Source organism: Pogona vitticeps, chromosome 1 (genome assembly GCF_051106095.1).
Source record: "Pogona vitticeps strain Pit_001003342236 chromosome 1, PviZW2.1, whole genome shotgun sequence".
In the NCBI taxonomy this organism is placed as follows: Eukaryota; Metazoa; Chordata; class Lepidosauria; order Squamata; family Agamidae; genus Pogona; species Pogona vitticeps.
The window spans coordinates 319,634,696-319,650,148 of NC_135783.1; the positions used below are offsets into that span (position 1 = coordinate 319,634,696).

Consider the following 15,453-nt stretch of genomic DNA (forward strand, 5'->3'; position numbering starts at 1 on the left):
TGAGTGTCAATATTTATTTAAACAGAAAACGTCAAACCATGCCACCACTGAATCTTTCAAATATAGATAATAACAACCTAGTTTTTGGCTAGAGTGTCAGTGCAAGCGTATGCTGTGTTCCACTATAACAAATCAACAGCAATGCTAGAAAGAGACTTGACATCTACAGAACTAGCACTGCTGAAAAGGGAGAAGGAAAATAGATCTCAGAGTGCTCAAAGGCACGCTGGCCTATTTGCCCCTCATCCTCTAGCCTAGGGCAGGATCTGTGTTGAAAACTGCTTCTTTGGTTGCATAGCAGAGCTGGTGCATATATTGTGGTCTGTAACAGGCACAGCTAGGACACCGTGAATCCTTTAAGGCACATATACTGTTGTGGAGTACAGGTCACACTCAGTATGGTAATCAGTCCTCCACTAGATTTTTGTCTGTGTACTTTGTTTTGCAAATGTGACACACTAAGAAACAGATAGCACACTGCCAGAGAGTGACTCCCATCAGCTCAGTAATTCCTGGCTAGACAGGAACTAGCTTTAATTCCTTTTTAGTTCCTACTTTAGAACAGGAACATTACTGAGCTGCAACAGAATTCTCATATGAAAATGATAAAACAGCACTGATAATTTTAGATGTGAAATCAAACCAATGCCACAATGGTCTATTGTTTCTTTTCTCTCTCTCTCTCTCTCTCTCTCTCTTCATATCAGAGCATTGCACAGTTTACAATTTGGGATTGTAAATGATCTATTGAACATTTGGCATTTTTTATTTTTATATTCCCCCCACTAATACCAAGGACTTCTTTGCATTGAGGCTGAATGTAAGACAAATATTGTATCTCTCAAAAAAAGCATTAGATAGACTCAAGTAACTCTTTAAAAATGTCCTATTTGGGTAAGATGCTCTTTCACCCACCTCCAGACAGAAGAAAGTACATCAGTCTGATCTAATTGTAGAAGAGAATACAAGGGAATATGATGATGATTGCAAACTCAAAAAAGGGACATGAGGAAGAACTGTTTTGGGAAGTCAAAATATGTTATTAAAATAAGGGACCTTGGGAATCGCACCCGATGATAAATGAATCATATGGATTATGTCTCACAAACATCACAGCTGTGTCAAAAGTGTACATAAAGTACAAAAGCAATTTAGTAAATGTACTGATTTTTTTTAAATGAGAAAAGGGGAAATTCTGTGTCCAACACTTCTTCCTATACAGCTTAGTACCAAGAATACAAGAAATGCTCTGAATTTATATATGGTAATCTATCGCTGGTAAATCCATTGGATGGAGGCATTGTCTTCAAACCAGCACAGCTCATTTTGTCAAGTATTCAATATGAAACAAAAATACACATTTGAGAGAGGGCACAAAGAAAGGGGCTTTCAACCGCTTTGGCATTTATACCAGGTGGAACAGATGAGGCACTAAGAGGGTGTCTTAATTTCAAATTCCACACACTTGTTGGGCCTCAAAACAGCTGCTGTGAACTCTAGAACTATAGATTCTTTCTTTGAACAGCTGGGAAATTTGGCCAGTTCTTTTTGGTCTGAAGTGTGCACAGTAGGAATACTGTAGATGGAGTAGTTTCCCAAATATCCTTTAAGTTACCTTCTGTATAGATTGGAGTAAATATGGCTAAAACATCTAAGTGAAAGACGTAATTCTTCTGCTTTGGAAGCTTGTGTATCCACTTTCAAAACAAGAACTTTCTTAGGTACTGTCTCCTGTAAACAGAGTGGGATCCTGCCTCTTTGACTTTTGGCTGATGGCAACTTAAAAGAGGATATCAGTTTAACTGACAGTGATTATTTATTTGATTTTCTCCTTTCAATCATTTTCCAATTTCAGTTGCCTGAACGTGAGGTTATTACTGTAAGTGACTCAATGCTACCCTTAAGAAATTGGGAAAGAAATGAAGGATGTGCTGTTATTGGAGACATTTCTATCCTGTGGCTAGCTGGCTTCAAAGTCAGGCTGACAGAATGTATATAGAGAGGGACTGCTGCTGACATGATGTCTGAATAAACCCAGGCTTCAATGTGGGTCTTGGCCTCTCTCTAAATTATCTCCTAAATCCATAGTTTCACATGCTTCCCCGCTTGTATACATGGATGCTGTGAAAATCCTGACCTCCTCGTTCACAAAGGACCTGAAGCCAGGAAAGCTGATCTCTGCATTCGATGTGCTGAGAGATTGGATGAATTTCACCAGACTCAAAAGGCTACAGGCTAAAGCGGCATGAGTCAGTTCCCAGAAGGCACCAGGAGTCAGAATCCAAGTCAGGTTTTGCATCTGCTTCCATCTCTTCTTTGGTGGTTTGTGTAGCTTTGGAATGAGCCTCCAACTGTCCGGACGAAAACAACAACAACAAAACCCCACTTGCAACTAAGTAAAACTACAGGTGATGTCTTACAACATAACGAATTCTAACAAGAAAATGTCTAGTTTAACCACATTTGTTCTATATTCTGTGTTACACAGGTTACAAAGAATAAAATGATGAAGTGCAGGGGCCAACATCATCTTCTCAGGCTGCTTCCCAGAAATGTTCTCATGTGGAACATGATTCTATTATTAGCTACGTGAGCTCAACTTAAGATCAACATATGGGACATGGAGCTGAAAAGTACAGAAAATCTGTTTTCATAATCAAAATTATATCCTGATTGCCAGCCTCAAGGGTTTTCCAGGCAAAAGAAAAGGAATCCAAATGCACTCATCTCCTTACAATTCAGGCTTGATACAAGCAATTCCAGATTGCCAACTACAGTGTCTGGCCTCCAAGTCAATCTAGAAGAACAGGCTTAGTCAAACCTTTCAAGTAAGAAAAAATTCAGCATGACCCATGTTGTCTAAAATTATTAAATCCTCTCTCTCTCTCCACACCTCAGTCATGTCACAGTCAATCTTACTTAGCAACTACTACATTTGAAATTACCCTAACCCAAATATTAGCATGAGTTTCGAGGAGCTACAAAAACATTCAAAATTATTCTAATCTGTCAGTTTCTACGAGATGAAACATTACCTGTTGCGTTCCTTGCATCTTTCTTGTGAGACTCTGGAGCTGGGCACTGAGACGGGTGGTTTCTTGCTGAAGCTTCTCTTGGTCAGCCAAGCACTTTGAAAGCAAGCCACTCAGATGCTCCACTTCAGCTTGTAGCAAGCTGCATTTACATGCCGATGATACAGCAGAGGTTTTCTCACTACTACAGGGTTCTGCTGAATTCAAAAGGTGCTGCAATGCAGGATTCACAGACAAGTTTATATATAGGCCTACGTATATGCCATGTATGAAATCTTTAAAACTAATGTTTGCCAAAGCTATGAGTGGAAGATGAGAATAGATTTACTAAGAACCTGGAAATCAAAGTTCCAAATAATGGAAGCAAAATTCTTGAACAACTAGTGTGCTGAGATACTGGTTAATATAAAAATGACTGTCATACCTCCAGCTGCAAATCTGGAGTATATCCTTCACTGGGAGTCTCAAGATTAAAAGCTTCATACTTTACACATCCTATTCCTATTTCTTGAAATCTTTCTTGTTTTTAAAATGTTGTCTGTTCTAAATCCTACCCTGATTTTTTTTAATGAAAAGTGACAAAAAGTGTCTGTCAGAGATGCTTCTTGGGGTGGCATAGAACACATTGCGCTACAAGTAACTGTTGTCAGTCTCCTATTAGCCAGTAAATCATGTGCATGTTTGCCAACTGTTAACTTTTAAGAAAACTTTCCTATTTACTTACTTAACATCAGTTTTGAGGTTAGTTTGAATTATTTGCTCAGCTTTGTAAACTCTCACTGCTTAATTTCAGTATATTAACAGGTCTTAATCTTCTCGCCCTAGGTGAATATTTATTGTACCAGTCATTTACACACTCAATTTCCACCTCTAGTTCAAACTATCATAGAGAATTCCATACGTTGATATAAATTTACATTACCCAGGATCCTGCATTGGTCTTGTTAATATCAACAGGTGTGGGTGGAGCCATGTGGAGTCCCTTCAGCTCATCATAAGGAAGAGTTTCCTTGTCAGACTCTGAAGATGCTAAACTCCCAAGACAGGGGTTTTCAGGCATGGGAATAAACTCTGCACTCTCCAGCTCCTAATCAAAGAAAGAGAAATGGCAGTTTGTTAGATTTTCTCCATATTCTTACCTATCATACATATTTTTTAAAATTTATTTTTTATTTTTAAAAACTAGGGATAAGGTAAGGAGTACAAAGGTAGAGGGGGATATGGGGGGAAGAGGGGGAAGGAGAACACAAAATGTACTGTCATCCAATCAGTTTGTTCATGTTGCATTATCAAGTCAACTTTTTCCCATTCTACAATTTGATTGCCCTCCAGGTTTCAACTTACAATTACATCTTAGTTTAATTCTATGTTATTCAAGCACTATCTGGTGACTCAAGCCATTTATATAATAAATCCCATCATTCAGTTGCCTTTTGTATTGGACAGTCTTTTAACACTTCTGATAGAATATCCATTTCTGCCGCTTCCCATTTCTTCTGAGTGAGTTCCTCTTGTTTTGGTATCTCCAATTTTTTCCAGTTCTTAGCGTAAAGAATTCTGGCTGCAGTGACTATATATATAACTACCGTAGATAGTTCTTTGTCTTATCTATATTATCTGGTATAATGCTCAGTAAAAACAATTCTGGGGTTAGTGGAACATTACAAAGCAGTATTTTTTGTAACTGAGTATGTACTGCTATCCAATACTGTTTCGCTACTCTACAAGTCCACCACATATGATAAAAGCTTCTGTCTTGTGCTTCACACTTCCAACAAACAATGACACCTCTGTATAAATCTCTGACAATTTTTCTGGAGTCATATGCCACCTATAAAACATATATGTTCTCTTTGAAATTTACCGATTTTGTGAGCTTTATGTTATTTTTCCATCTATGCAATCATTGATCAATATCAATACTATGTCCTATATTTTGTGCCCACTTAATCATACATTCTTTTACCATCTCATCTTGCATTTTATTTTCAAGCAAATAATCATACATTTCTTAATTTATCATTTGAGCCAAGCAGAAGTTTATTGAATATCGTATGTTCTGCGTAAAAGCCCTCTATTTTATCTTTTCTATACAGTGGTGCCTCGCTTGACAAGGATAATCCATTCCAGCGAAATCGCTGTAGAGCGAAATTGTCGTCAAGCAAAGAAAAAACCCATTGAAACGCATTGAAAACCAGTTCAATATGTTCCAATGGGCTAAATACCTCAGCGTCCAGCGAAGATCCTCCATAGGGAGGCCATTTTCTGATCCCTGTTAAGCGAAAAATCCGTCCTAAAAACAGCGAGGAGCCATTTTGCACAGCGGGCGGCCATTTTGAAACCCAACGATCAGCCGTTTTTAGATTGTCGTAATGCGAAGAATTGGTTCCCGAAGCAGGGAACCGATCGTCAAATGAAAATCGCCCTTTGAAACATCGTTTTGCGATTGCAATAGCGATCACAAAAACATTGTTGTGAAGCAATTTCGTCGTTTAACGAGGTAATTGTAAAGTGGGGCATCACTGTACCTAGATTCCACTTGTGTTCTGGACCACTAGTCTAGATATGTTTTGTGTTTCTAGCTCTTCTTTGGACCTCAACCCACGATCATTTTTAACAGATCTTGATATCTTAAAAGTTTCACTTCTGTCATGAGGTTAAGTTGTGTAAAGGCCTCTATGGGTGATACCCAGCCTGGTTTATTTTATTTTATTTTATTTTTTTTTGGTAAATCTGCTGGATGATCTTTTTCTAAGTCCCTAGTCGGGCTCTTCTTATCATATGCGAGTTGAAACTTTTCTGCTCTTTATCTTTTTTTTACCATAGAAAAGCATGCCAACCTAACTGTAAATCATGTCCTTCCAACTTGAGTAGTCTGTCATTATCTAAAGTTATCCATTCCTTTATCCAGACTAATATACAGGCTCTATAATACAATACTCAATCTGGGAGACCAAAACCTGCTCTTTGGCATCTCGCATTGCTTTGATTTTAATTCTTGGTTTTTAACCTTGCCACACAAACCTCATGATTATCTTGTTAAGTTCTTGAAAAAATGACTGTTTTACTCTTATGGGAATTGTCTGAAATAAAAATAACATTTTAGGTAAAACATTCATGTTGCTATTCTTCCCATCAATGATAGCTGTAATTTGTCCCATCTCTCCAAGTTATTCTGTATCTCTTTAATCAACTTCATATAATTGTCTTTGAATAATATACTAGATTTCTTTGTGATTTGGATCCCTAAGTATCTGACTCTTCTATTCTTGAAAGTTAATCCTTTCTATTAATTTCTGTCATTCTTAATCTCTCATATTTTTAACAAGTATTTTTGTTTTCTTTTGGTTTATTTTCATTCCTACCATATCACCAAAATTCATCAGCATATCCATCAGGTCTTCAATTGAGTACATTGGATCCTCCACTATAATAACTAGATCATCTGCAAAAGCTTAGAGCTTAAAAGTATGACCTCTTACTTTCAGTCCTTTTATTTCCTTTTATCTCTAATTTGCTCAGTTAATATTTCTAGAGTAAGAATGAATAGTAATGGAGAGAGTGGGCACCCCTGTCTTGTACCTTTCTGTATTTTTATTTCTTTCATTAGCTCTCCATTGATTCTAACTTTTGCCTTTTGCCGGGTATAGATTGCTTTAATTAATTTCAAAAAGTTTTCTCCAATTTGTAGCACTTCCAATTAGTGTAGCATAAAATTGCAATTCAGATTATCAAATCTATGCACCCAAGAATATCACAGCCATTTGCTTCTCCGGGTGAGCTTCACAGTATTCTTAAGTATTTAAGATAATCCTTATATTATTTTTCATCTGCCTTTTTGGAAGGAAGCCCGATTGGTCTTGATGTATTGTCTGTATTAAGATTCTTTTCAATCTAGTTGCCAACATAGTGACCATGTTGGCAACTAGATCCACATTTAGTAATGAGATTGGTCTATAATTTATATTTCTTTATCCTCCGTGTTTTCCTTATGTATGAGAGAGATTAGCACTTTGGACCACGTTGGTGGCAATTCTCTCTTTTCTTCTACAAATTCCAAGAATTTCTTATATGGTTTAAGCAATACATTTTCTAATTCTTTGTAATATTCAGCTGGAAGACCATCTGGGCCTGGCGATTTCCCATTTTTTTGCTTTTTGAGGGCTTCTATAATTTCTGCATATGTTAAAGGCTCATTTAAAGACTGCATTTGATCTTGAGTCAGTTTCATTTTATTGTATTTCAGTACATATTCTTTCTGAGATTCTTTGTCTACTTCCTTTTACTGTACAGTGGTGCCTCGACTTACGAATGTCCCAATATATTACCATTTTGAGGTACGACCAGCTTTGGCTGCAAAATTTTGCTTTGACTCGTGGCTGGGGGAAAAGGCAGGGAATTCAAATTGCTAACTGCTGGTGGGGAAGAGGCTGCTTCTTTGTAGCTCTTTTGCCCCAGCAGTTAGAGAGTGTGTGATTGGAGGAGGCTGCTGGTAAGGTAAGGTGCTGTTTTCTGCTTTTTAAAAACTGTTCTGGGTGTTTTTGCAGCTTGGTTTTGGGCTGGGGGGGTTATGTTTCTGTGCTGTGATGGGTCTTGCAGGGTTTGTTTTTTGGTTCCCCCCCCCCAATTTCTGATGGGTCTTGCAGGGTTTGGTTGCTCTTTAGAGTTTTTTTCCCATTTCCGATGGGTCTTTGGGGGGTTGTTTGTTTTTTTTGGGGGGTTCCCCCCATTTCCGATGGGTCTTGGGGTTTTTTGTTGCTTTTTGGGGTGTTTTTTCCCATTTCCAATGGGCCTTGAGGGGTTTGTGTTTTTTCGGTCTCCCCCCCATTTCTGATGGGTCTTGGGGGGGTTAGTTGCTTTTTATTTTATTTTTATTTTATTTATTTTTATTTTTGGTTCCCCCCCCCCCCTATTTCCGATGGGTTTTGCATGCTGCCCTTGCAGGGACTTCCAGGCAGGGAATTCAAATGTGCTAACCGTTGGTAAGCGAAGAGACTTGCAATATTTTATTTTTAAATTTTTTGGGGGGGGTGTTTCTTCTGCAACAGATTAATCGCGTTCCAATGCATTTCAATGGGAAATGGTGCTTCGACTTACGAACATTTCAATTTACATCCATCTTCTGAAACAGAATTTGAGGCACCACTGTATAAATTTCGGTAGAAGTCCTCAACAATCTTTTTTATTTCTTCTTGTTTTAATTTCTCAGTCCCTGATTCATCTTTCACTGTTTGTATTATTGTTTTCTCCTTTTCTTTCCTTAATTTATATGCTAACCATCTCCCTGGTTTATTTGTGTTTTTTCAAAAAATTTGCTCTGCAAATTTAAGCTTCTTTGCAGTTTCCTCAGTGAGCAATATATTTATCTGATGTTGTACTAACTTTATCTTCTCTTTCAGTTCTGTATTTGATGGATTTTGTTTCAGCTGTAGTTCATTTGATGCTAATCTATTTTCCAAAATCTTGTATTTTTTCTTTCTTTCTCTTTTTTGTTTTGATGAAAATCTTATGGCTGCTCCTCTAAAAATGCCTTACTTGCCTCCCAAACCATTGTCACTGATGCTTCTGGCCTCATGTTCTGTTTGAAGAAGAAGTCCATGTCTTCTTTTACTGTATTTGCTTGGTAAACTCATTTTTCAAATGTGAAATATTGAGCATCCAATTAAATTCTCTTGATTTGCTATCTAGCTGTAAAGAAATGGGACTGTGGTCTGAAAATGTGTTAGGTAAAGCATACCTATCATACATATAATGTGGAGAATATGAAGTTGAAAATACAACTTTCCATTTATGGGAGAAATAACTTCAATGCACAAGGGAAAGTTAATGTAACAATGGCAATTCCAACTTCCAGTAACTACAAGATGCTAGCTGAAGAAAATTACTTTAAATGTTCCTTTAAGAAAAGGAGGAAGATTTCTTCTGTCTGTTTTGGTGCTACCAGTAGAGAACAGTAATGTTTGGGCAGAAGCCTCTCAGCCAACGCTGCAAAACATGCTGTTAGAGACATATTATTTTTCTTTTACCTTCTCACACTGTGCACAACTGAAGTTCTCACCTTGCGCAGCCAGCTCGGGCAGGAATTGCTGGCGGCACTGCTATCTGCAACTGCTTCATTTGCACAGATCCGATCTCCCATTTTACGGTCTGCTTCCATGGTTCCCCGGAATTCTCTGCTGGGTTCTGGGATCTCTGAGTCCCGCTCGCTTTCCTCCTCTTCTCCTCCTTCAGCTGTGGAACTCTGAGCAACTAAAAGGGGGAACAGTTAAATATTTAAAATCTTAAGTATTTCCATTGCTTACAAAGGAGTTTTCGAGTCATGGGAATACAGATGTTTCAGGGCCCCAAAAGGTAATGATGTTAAGAAAAAAATAATCTCACAGTGAATTATGGGGCCAGAACATTAAGAAGACTCAATAAGAAGGTGCTGACCACACAGTGTTATTATTTCAGCAGTTCACCTCAGCAAGCACTCTGCAGAGTACCATATGTGTACATCTTTACTACAGTTTTATACTACCTATTGCACTCCTCCTCCACATGCAATAAGCATACACTTCCTCACTAAATCTTCCATCTTCAAGTACAGGGCACTGAAGTGACAGGAGTGCACTCAGATAAGATAAAATTATCAGTTCTATCTTCAGCCCACCCCTCAAGATAATACACTGCATTTCCATTTTCACTAAGCTTCACACTTGATTACAGTGGTGCCTTGCATTGCGACGTTAATTCGTTCCAGCGAAATCGCTGTTGAATGAAAACGTCGCAATGCGAAATAAAAAAGCCCATAGAAACGCATCAAAACACGATTAATGCATTCCTAGGGGCTTCAAACTCACCGTTCAGCAAAGATCCTCCATAGTGCGGCCAGTTTCGCTGCCTGTTAAGCGAGGAATCAGTCCCAGAAAACAGCGGGCGGCCATGTTTTTTTCTCGGCGGCCATTTTGAAACCGCTGATCAGCTGTGCGAAAATGGTCACTTTGTGATGATCGGTCATCGCAAAACGAAAATACCCCATAGGGAACATCGTAAAGCGATCGCAAAAGTGATCGCAAAAGTTTGTCACAACACGATTTCGTCGCTAAACGGAGCGCTCGCTAAGCGAGGCACCACTGTATTTGGATTGCATTCTGAACCTTGAACCCATTTGTAAGTACAAAATCGTCAAATAAATTTGCACTCAAATTCTACCCATTTTAGTCAGGGATAAGTAACTTCAGCAGATGAAAGGAGTCAGTTCTCCTAACTTACTTTGCCACACCACTCCCATACTTCTAAACACCAAAATTCAGTGACAGAAACACTCTTAAAACATTCAACTGCTGTTCTGAAAAAGCTCACAGAAACAAAAGTGCAATATTGTATCCAACTCAGGTACAGGACCATGGCAAGAACATTTATAGATACACTCATAGAGATAGGTTTGCATCTGTTTCATTCTAAGCTAGTAGCAGTTTTGGGAATCATTAAATTATCCTAATGTTTATCTGGGGTTCATAGAAGTGGAGGCAGAGAAACAAAGACAAATGATCAGATTTTTTAGAGATGTACAGTGGGGTCTTGACTTGAGAACTTAATCCGTATTGGAAGGCGGTTCTCAAGTCAAAAGGTTCTCAGGTCAAATCTGCATTTCCCATAGGAATGCATTGAAAACCATTTGATCCGTATCTGCTCTTTTCTGTCCATAGAAACTAATGGGAAGCTGCTATTCCGCCTTCGACCACTAGAGGGGGGATATTTTGTTTCTTTTTTTCTTAGGTCAAGAAAGGTTCAGGGAAGGCAGGGAAAATACAGTCCAGGCAGTACCAGGCAGTCTGAAGACTCCCAATCCACTCTCTAAACGCTGGGAGGAGTGAGGAAGCAGACAGGCACCCTTTTCACTGGCCAACAGTTCACTGAAAGTTCACATTTTGCACTTTCCCTGCCTCCCACGTGGGTTTTTTTCAGTTCTTAACTCAAATCTAAGTATGTAAGTCAAGTCAATATTTTCCTATGAGAGCGGTTCTTAAGTCAAAATGTTCTTAACTCGAGCCGTTCTTAAGTCAAGACCCCACTGTACTGGGACTTATTCTAGATAGACTGAATTAAAAAGTAGCAGTTACTCTGTGCATGCGTAACAAAAACAAAAAGAGACAGAACCATTGTGCCTCCTTAAAGACTAACGCTATATTTGAATGTGCCTTTTGTGGATCAAAAACACTTTCACACACTATTGCTATCTTGTAAGCTGATGACTGAAATTATTCACACATGATAGCTCTATTCTACTACTAACAAACCATTGTTACTTTGCCTATGATCTGTATCCCCACTTGGTCATAAGGTCATGCAAAAATATAACTGTACAGTCTCAATAATGCATGACTTGTTCCACAAAAACTCACATTTCTTTTTTGTCCTGTTTTTATTTTGATCTCTCTCTCTCTCTCTTGTCTGATATACTGAATGAATGAAAAGTTACCTCTTTCTGTTAGTTAAGGTCTCATAGAGACCTTTCACATTTTTGGATAAATATGTTTTCTACTCTTTCTAAATATCATTATATCACTATGAAGACAGAATTTATATTATATCTCTGTAAACATTTATTTTCATTACATTTTTTTTCCAATTAGACTACACACTTATCTTCTTAGAATCATCAATGGATAGAGCGATGTGGGACTGATAAAGAGAAAACAAATTTATCTACTAATTATAGCAAGCCATTACTGCACCCTGTGTTCATTACTGTAATGTTTTACTTCTTTTCTTTGAGCTCCAACATTTAATTTTCTCCAGCAACTAACCTATTGGTGAAATATTGTCCAGCAGAACAGTGAAACAGGGTCACTCACAGACAAAATGCAAGTCCTGCATATTTGCAGGAAGTCCCTCAAACATTAGAGAAAAACAAAAAATCCACCTGATAAGATTTCCCATAGGAAGAGGATATTGTCAAAAGCCCAGAGAGTAATCAAACTAAGAGCAGGGGGAGAGAAAATAACTGATTCCAGAGGGGTTAGTTTTTCTTTGCACTTTAAACATGTTATAAATCAATATATTTCTCTGTTCTAATTATCTCAACTGTTCCATTTTAAACATCTAACCTTTTATTTTCTTCACTGTCTTGATCCTTCTTATGCATCTAGCTTATTTTCTTTCTATTTCTTCAGTTCTTACATTCCTCAAAACATGTCTTCTTACTAAACTTTCACTCCCATGTTACTTCATGCCAGCATGCATTCATGGCCCCTTGTATGTACAACTCTCTTCCTTTAAGTATTCCGCTAGCTTCATCTTTATCCTGCTTTGAAAAAATAAATCATAACAACTTTTCTCTCTAGGTTCCTTCTGCATTTCTGTCAATTTTGATTGTTAGTCCTATTATTTTTTTTCAGAACAAAAAACAAATACAAAAGTGCAAAATACTTTCTATACAATCTAAACTACCATGTACCCCATATCCACAGGACCCCTTAGAACAATACTTTTAATACAAACTTCCTTTCCAAAATTGTATTGATTGTTGTTTAGAAGCTTTCCCCTTTCCCTTCACTAATACAAATTCAACAAATCTACCCCACATAGCGTAAAAAATATTTGAGCTTATTTCCCCTCTTTTCATCTTATGTTCAGTAGTTAATTTAACATTTAATGAAATGTCCCATACTTCATTATACCAATCTTCTAATTTAATATTTCTGTTTTTCCAAAATCTAGCTATTAATATTCTAGCACTTGTCAAAAAATTAGAAATCAATTTCTTCAAACACTAATCAAGTTCTGTCTTAACAAAATTGACAACAAAATATACTACATATTTTCTTAAAAATCAGTTTCCAAAATTTCTGAATCTATTTACACTGCCACCACATATAATATGTGCCAATTTCTTCATCACATTTCCAACAAGCTTTAGAATAATCTGAATTTATTATATTCAATTTCACCAGAGTCATGTTGTTGTTGTTTAGTTGTTCAGTTGTGTCCAACTGTTTGTGACCCCATGGAACAGAGCACGCCAAGCCCCCCTATTTTCCACTGCTGGAGTTGGGGTAAATTCATGTTGGTAGCTTCAATTACACTGTCCAACCATCTCATCCTCTGTTGTCCCTTTCTCCTCTTGCCTTCACACTTTCTTAACATCAGGGTCTTTTCCAGGAGTCTCTCATGAGATGACCAAAGTATTGGAGCCTCAGCTTCAGGATCTGTCCTTCCAGTGAGCATTCAGGGTTGATTTCCTTTAGAACTGATAGGTTTGTTGCAGTCCAGGGGACTCTCAAGAGCCTCCTCCAGCACCACAATTCAAAAGCATCAATTCTTCAGTAGTCAGCTTTCTTTATGGTCCAGCTCTCACTTCCATACATCACTACAGAAAAAACCATAGCTTTGACTATGCAGACTTTTGTTGTCAAGGTGATATCTCTGCTTTTTAAGATGCTGTCTAGGTTTTTCATTGCTTTCCTCCCAAGAAGCAGGCGTCTTTTAATTTCGTGGCTGCAGTCACCATCTGCAGTGAACATGGAGCCCAAGAAAGTAAAATCTGTCACTGCCTCCATATCTTCCCCTTCTATTTTCCAGGAGGTGATGGGACCAGTGGCCATGATCTTAGTTTTTTTTAATGTTGGCAGTCTCCTCTTTCACTCACATTAAGAGGTTCTTTAATTCCTCCTCACTTTCTGCCATCAAAGTGGTATCATCTGCATATCTGAGGTTGTTGATATTTCTTCCTGCAATCTTAATTCCAGATTGGGATTCGTTCAGTCCGGCTTTTCGCATGATGTATTCTGCATATAAGTTAAATAACTCAGGGAACAATCTACAGCCTTGTCATACTCCTTTCCCAATTTTGAACGAATCAGTTGTTTCATATCAAGTTCTAACTGTTGCTTCCTGTCCCACGTATAGGTTTCTCAGGAGATAGATAAGGTGGTCAGGCACTCCCATTTCTTTAAGGACTTGCCATAGTTTACTGTGGTCCACACAGTCAAAGGCTTTTGCATAGTCAATGAAGCAGAAGTAGATGTTTTTCTGGAACTCCCTGGCTTTCTCCATAATCCAGCGCATGTTAGCAATTTGGTCTCTAGTTCCTAAGCATAAGGTATTAGCATATGCTAATACCTTTGCATTAGAGGATTGTGGGAGGAACACCTAGCTCCTGAAGGGGTCTCGCAGGGCACCCCAAAACACTGATCAACTCTCTTGGCCTCTGGCAGGACTGGGGCTGTGCAGCCCTGTACTGAGTGGGAGGTGCAGCCAGGGGGTCACCATGCCTTGGGGGGTCAGGGGACAGAAGGGGGTAGGAGGTCAAAGGGCTATTCCAACTCATACCTTGCAGGGGAAATACCATGTCATAAAAGTGGTTTTCCCAGGGGGAGGCTCATCCATTGCACTTTGGGTGTGGTGCTGATCCCTATGATTTCCCCAAATGTGGGAACTCAACTGCATAATTTGTGTTAATGGGGGATTGTCCTTGTGATTTCCTGGTGTTTTTACATTCTCTTTACCCTTTGGTTCCTGGCTGTTTTCACCATCCTCTACCATTTAAATTTGCAGCCATAGCCCCATTGGCAATGCTTTGCAAGATGGTTTTTTTCTCCCATTGAAACACATTAATTATATAAGACCTACTTTTTTTATCTCAAAAAAGTGGGGGAGAAAGTGTATGCTGCTATTTTTCTAGGAGGCAGACCCTGGAAAGCCAGCAGCAAACACTTTCTCCCCCACTTTTTTGGGATGAATAAGTAGGTCTTATGTAATTAATGTGTGTTCCAATGGGGGGACACTGTCTTGCAAAATAGGATTAAAAAAAAAGTCTTGCTAGGCAAAGACCCAAACATCATCCAGTGAAAATCGCCCATAGGAACAATAGTTTTGCGAAGCGTAACATTGCTCAAAAAAAGTCATTGTCTAGCGAATTCCTCGTTTTGTAAGGTAATCATCTAGCAAGGCACCACTGTACTTAAAATCTTCTAATTGTATTGGGAGCATCCTGAATAAAAAGGTAATTTTTGGTAATATTTGTATTTTGATCATGGCAATTCTCCCAAACCACGATAGTTTCAATTTAGAATACTCCTGCAATTTATCTTTAATATCACTTTTTAATTTATTAAAATTATTTTCTTTTAATTTTTGAGTCACTTTAACTATATACATAAATATTTTATTATACATTTTAAAACTATATTTATTTACACACATTTCTTGTTCATACTTATTATGATTAAACATCATAATAAGAGTGCTGTCCTCTGAAGATGCCGGCCACAGAGACTGGTGAAACGTTAGGAAGAACAACCTTCAGAACACTGCCAAAGAGCCCAGAAAACCCACAACCATTAAACATCATTATTTGTGCTTTTTGCCAGTTAATCCTGTTATTTCCCCTAATTTTTCTAAATGATTTTTAATCTTATCCATACTTTCTAATGTG

The 15,453-nt window shown here is 38.1% G+C and overlaps 1 protein-coding gene and 1 non-coding gene across 2 annotated transcripts in view; one reads left to right on the forward strand and one right to left on the reverse strand.

Annotated features, from left to right (window-relative positions):
• The window catches only part of NEK9 (NIMA related kinase 9), a 52,583-nt gene continuing 37,130 nt past the window's right edge, over positions 1–15,453 (reverse strand). Inside the window, exons 19-22 of the mRNA XM_020793923.3 lie at positions 9,091–9,281; positions 3,955–4,119; positions 3,036–3,245; positions 1–2,351 (exon numbers count right to left, since the gene is read on the reverse strand). Coding sequence (XP_020649582.2) covers positions 2,229–2,351; positions 3,036–3,245; positions 3,955–4,119; positions 9,091–9,281 — 689 coding nt within the window. The 3' untranslated portion in view covers positions 1–2,228. The remainder of the gene's footprint in view (positions 2,352–3,035; positions 3,246–3,954; positions 4,120–9,090; positions 9,282–15,453) is intronic.
• On the forward strand, positions 14,341–14,503 carry LOC140703378 (U1 spliceosomal RNA). The gene has a single exon (XR_012082798.2). It is a non-coding gene; the product is annotated as a U1 spliceosomal RNA (small nuclear RNA).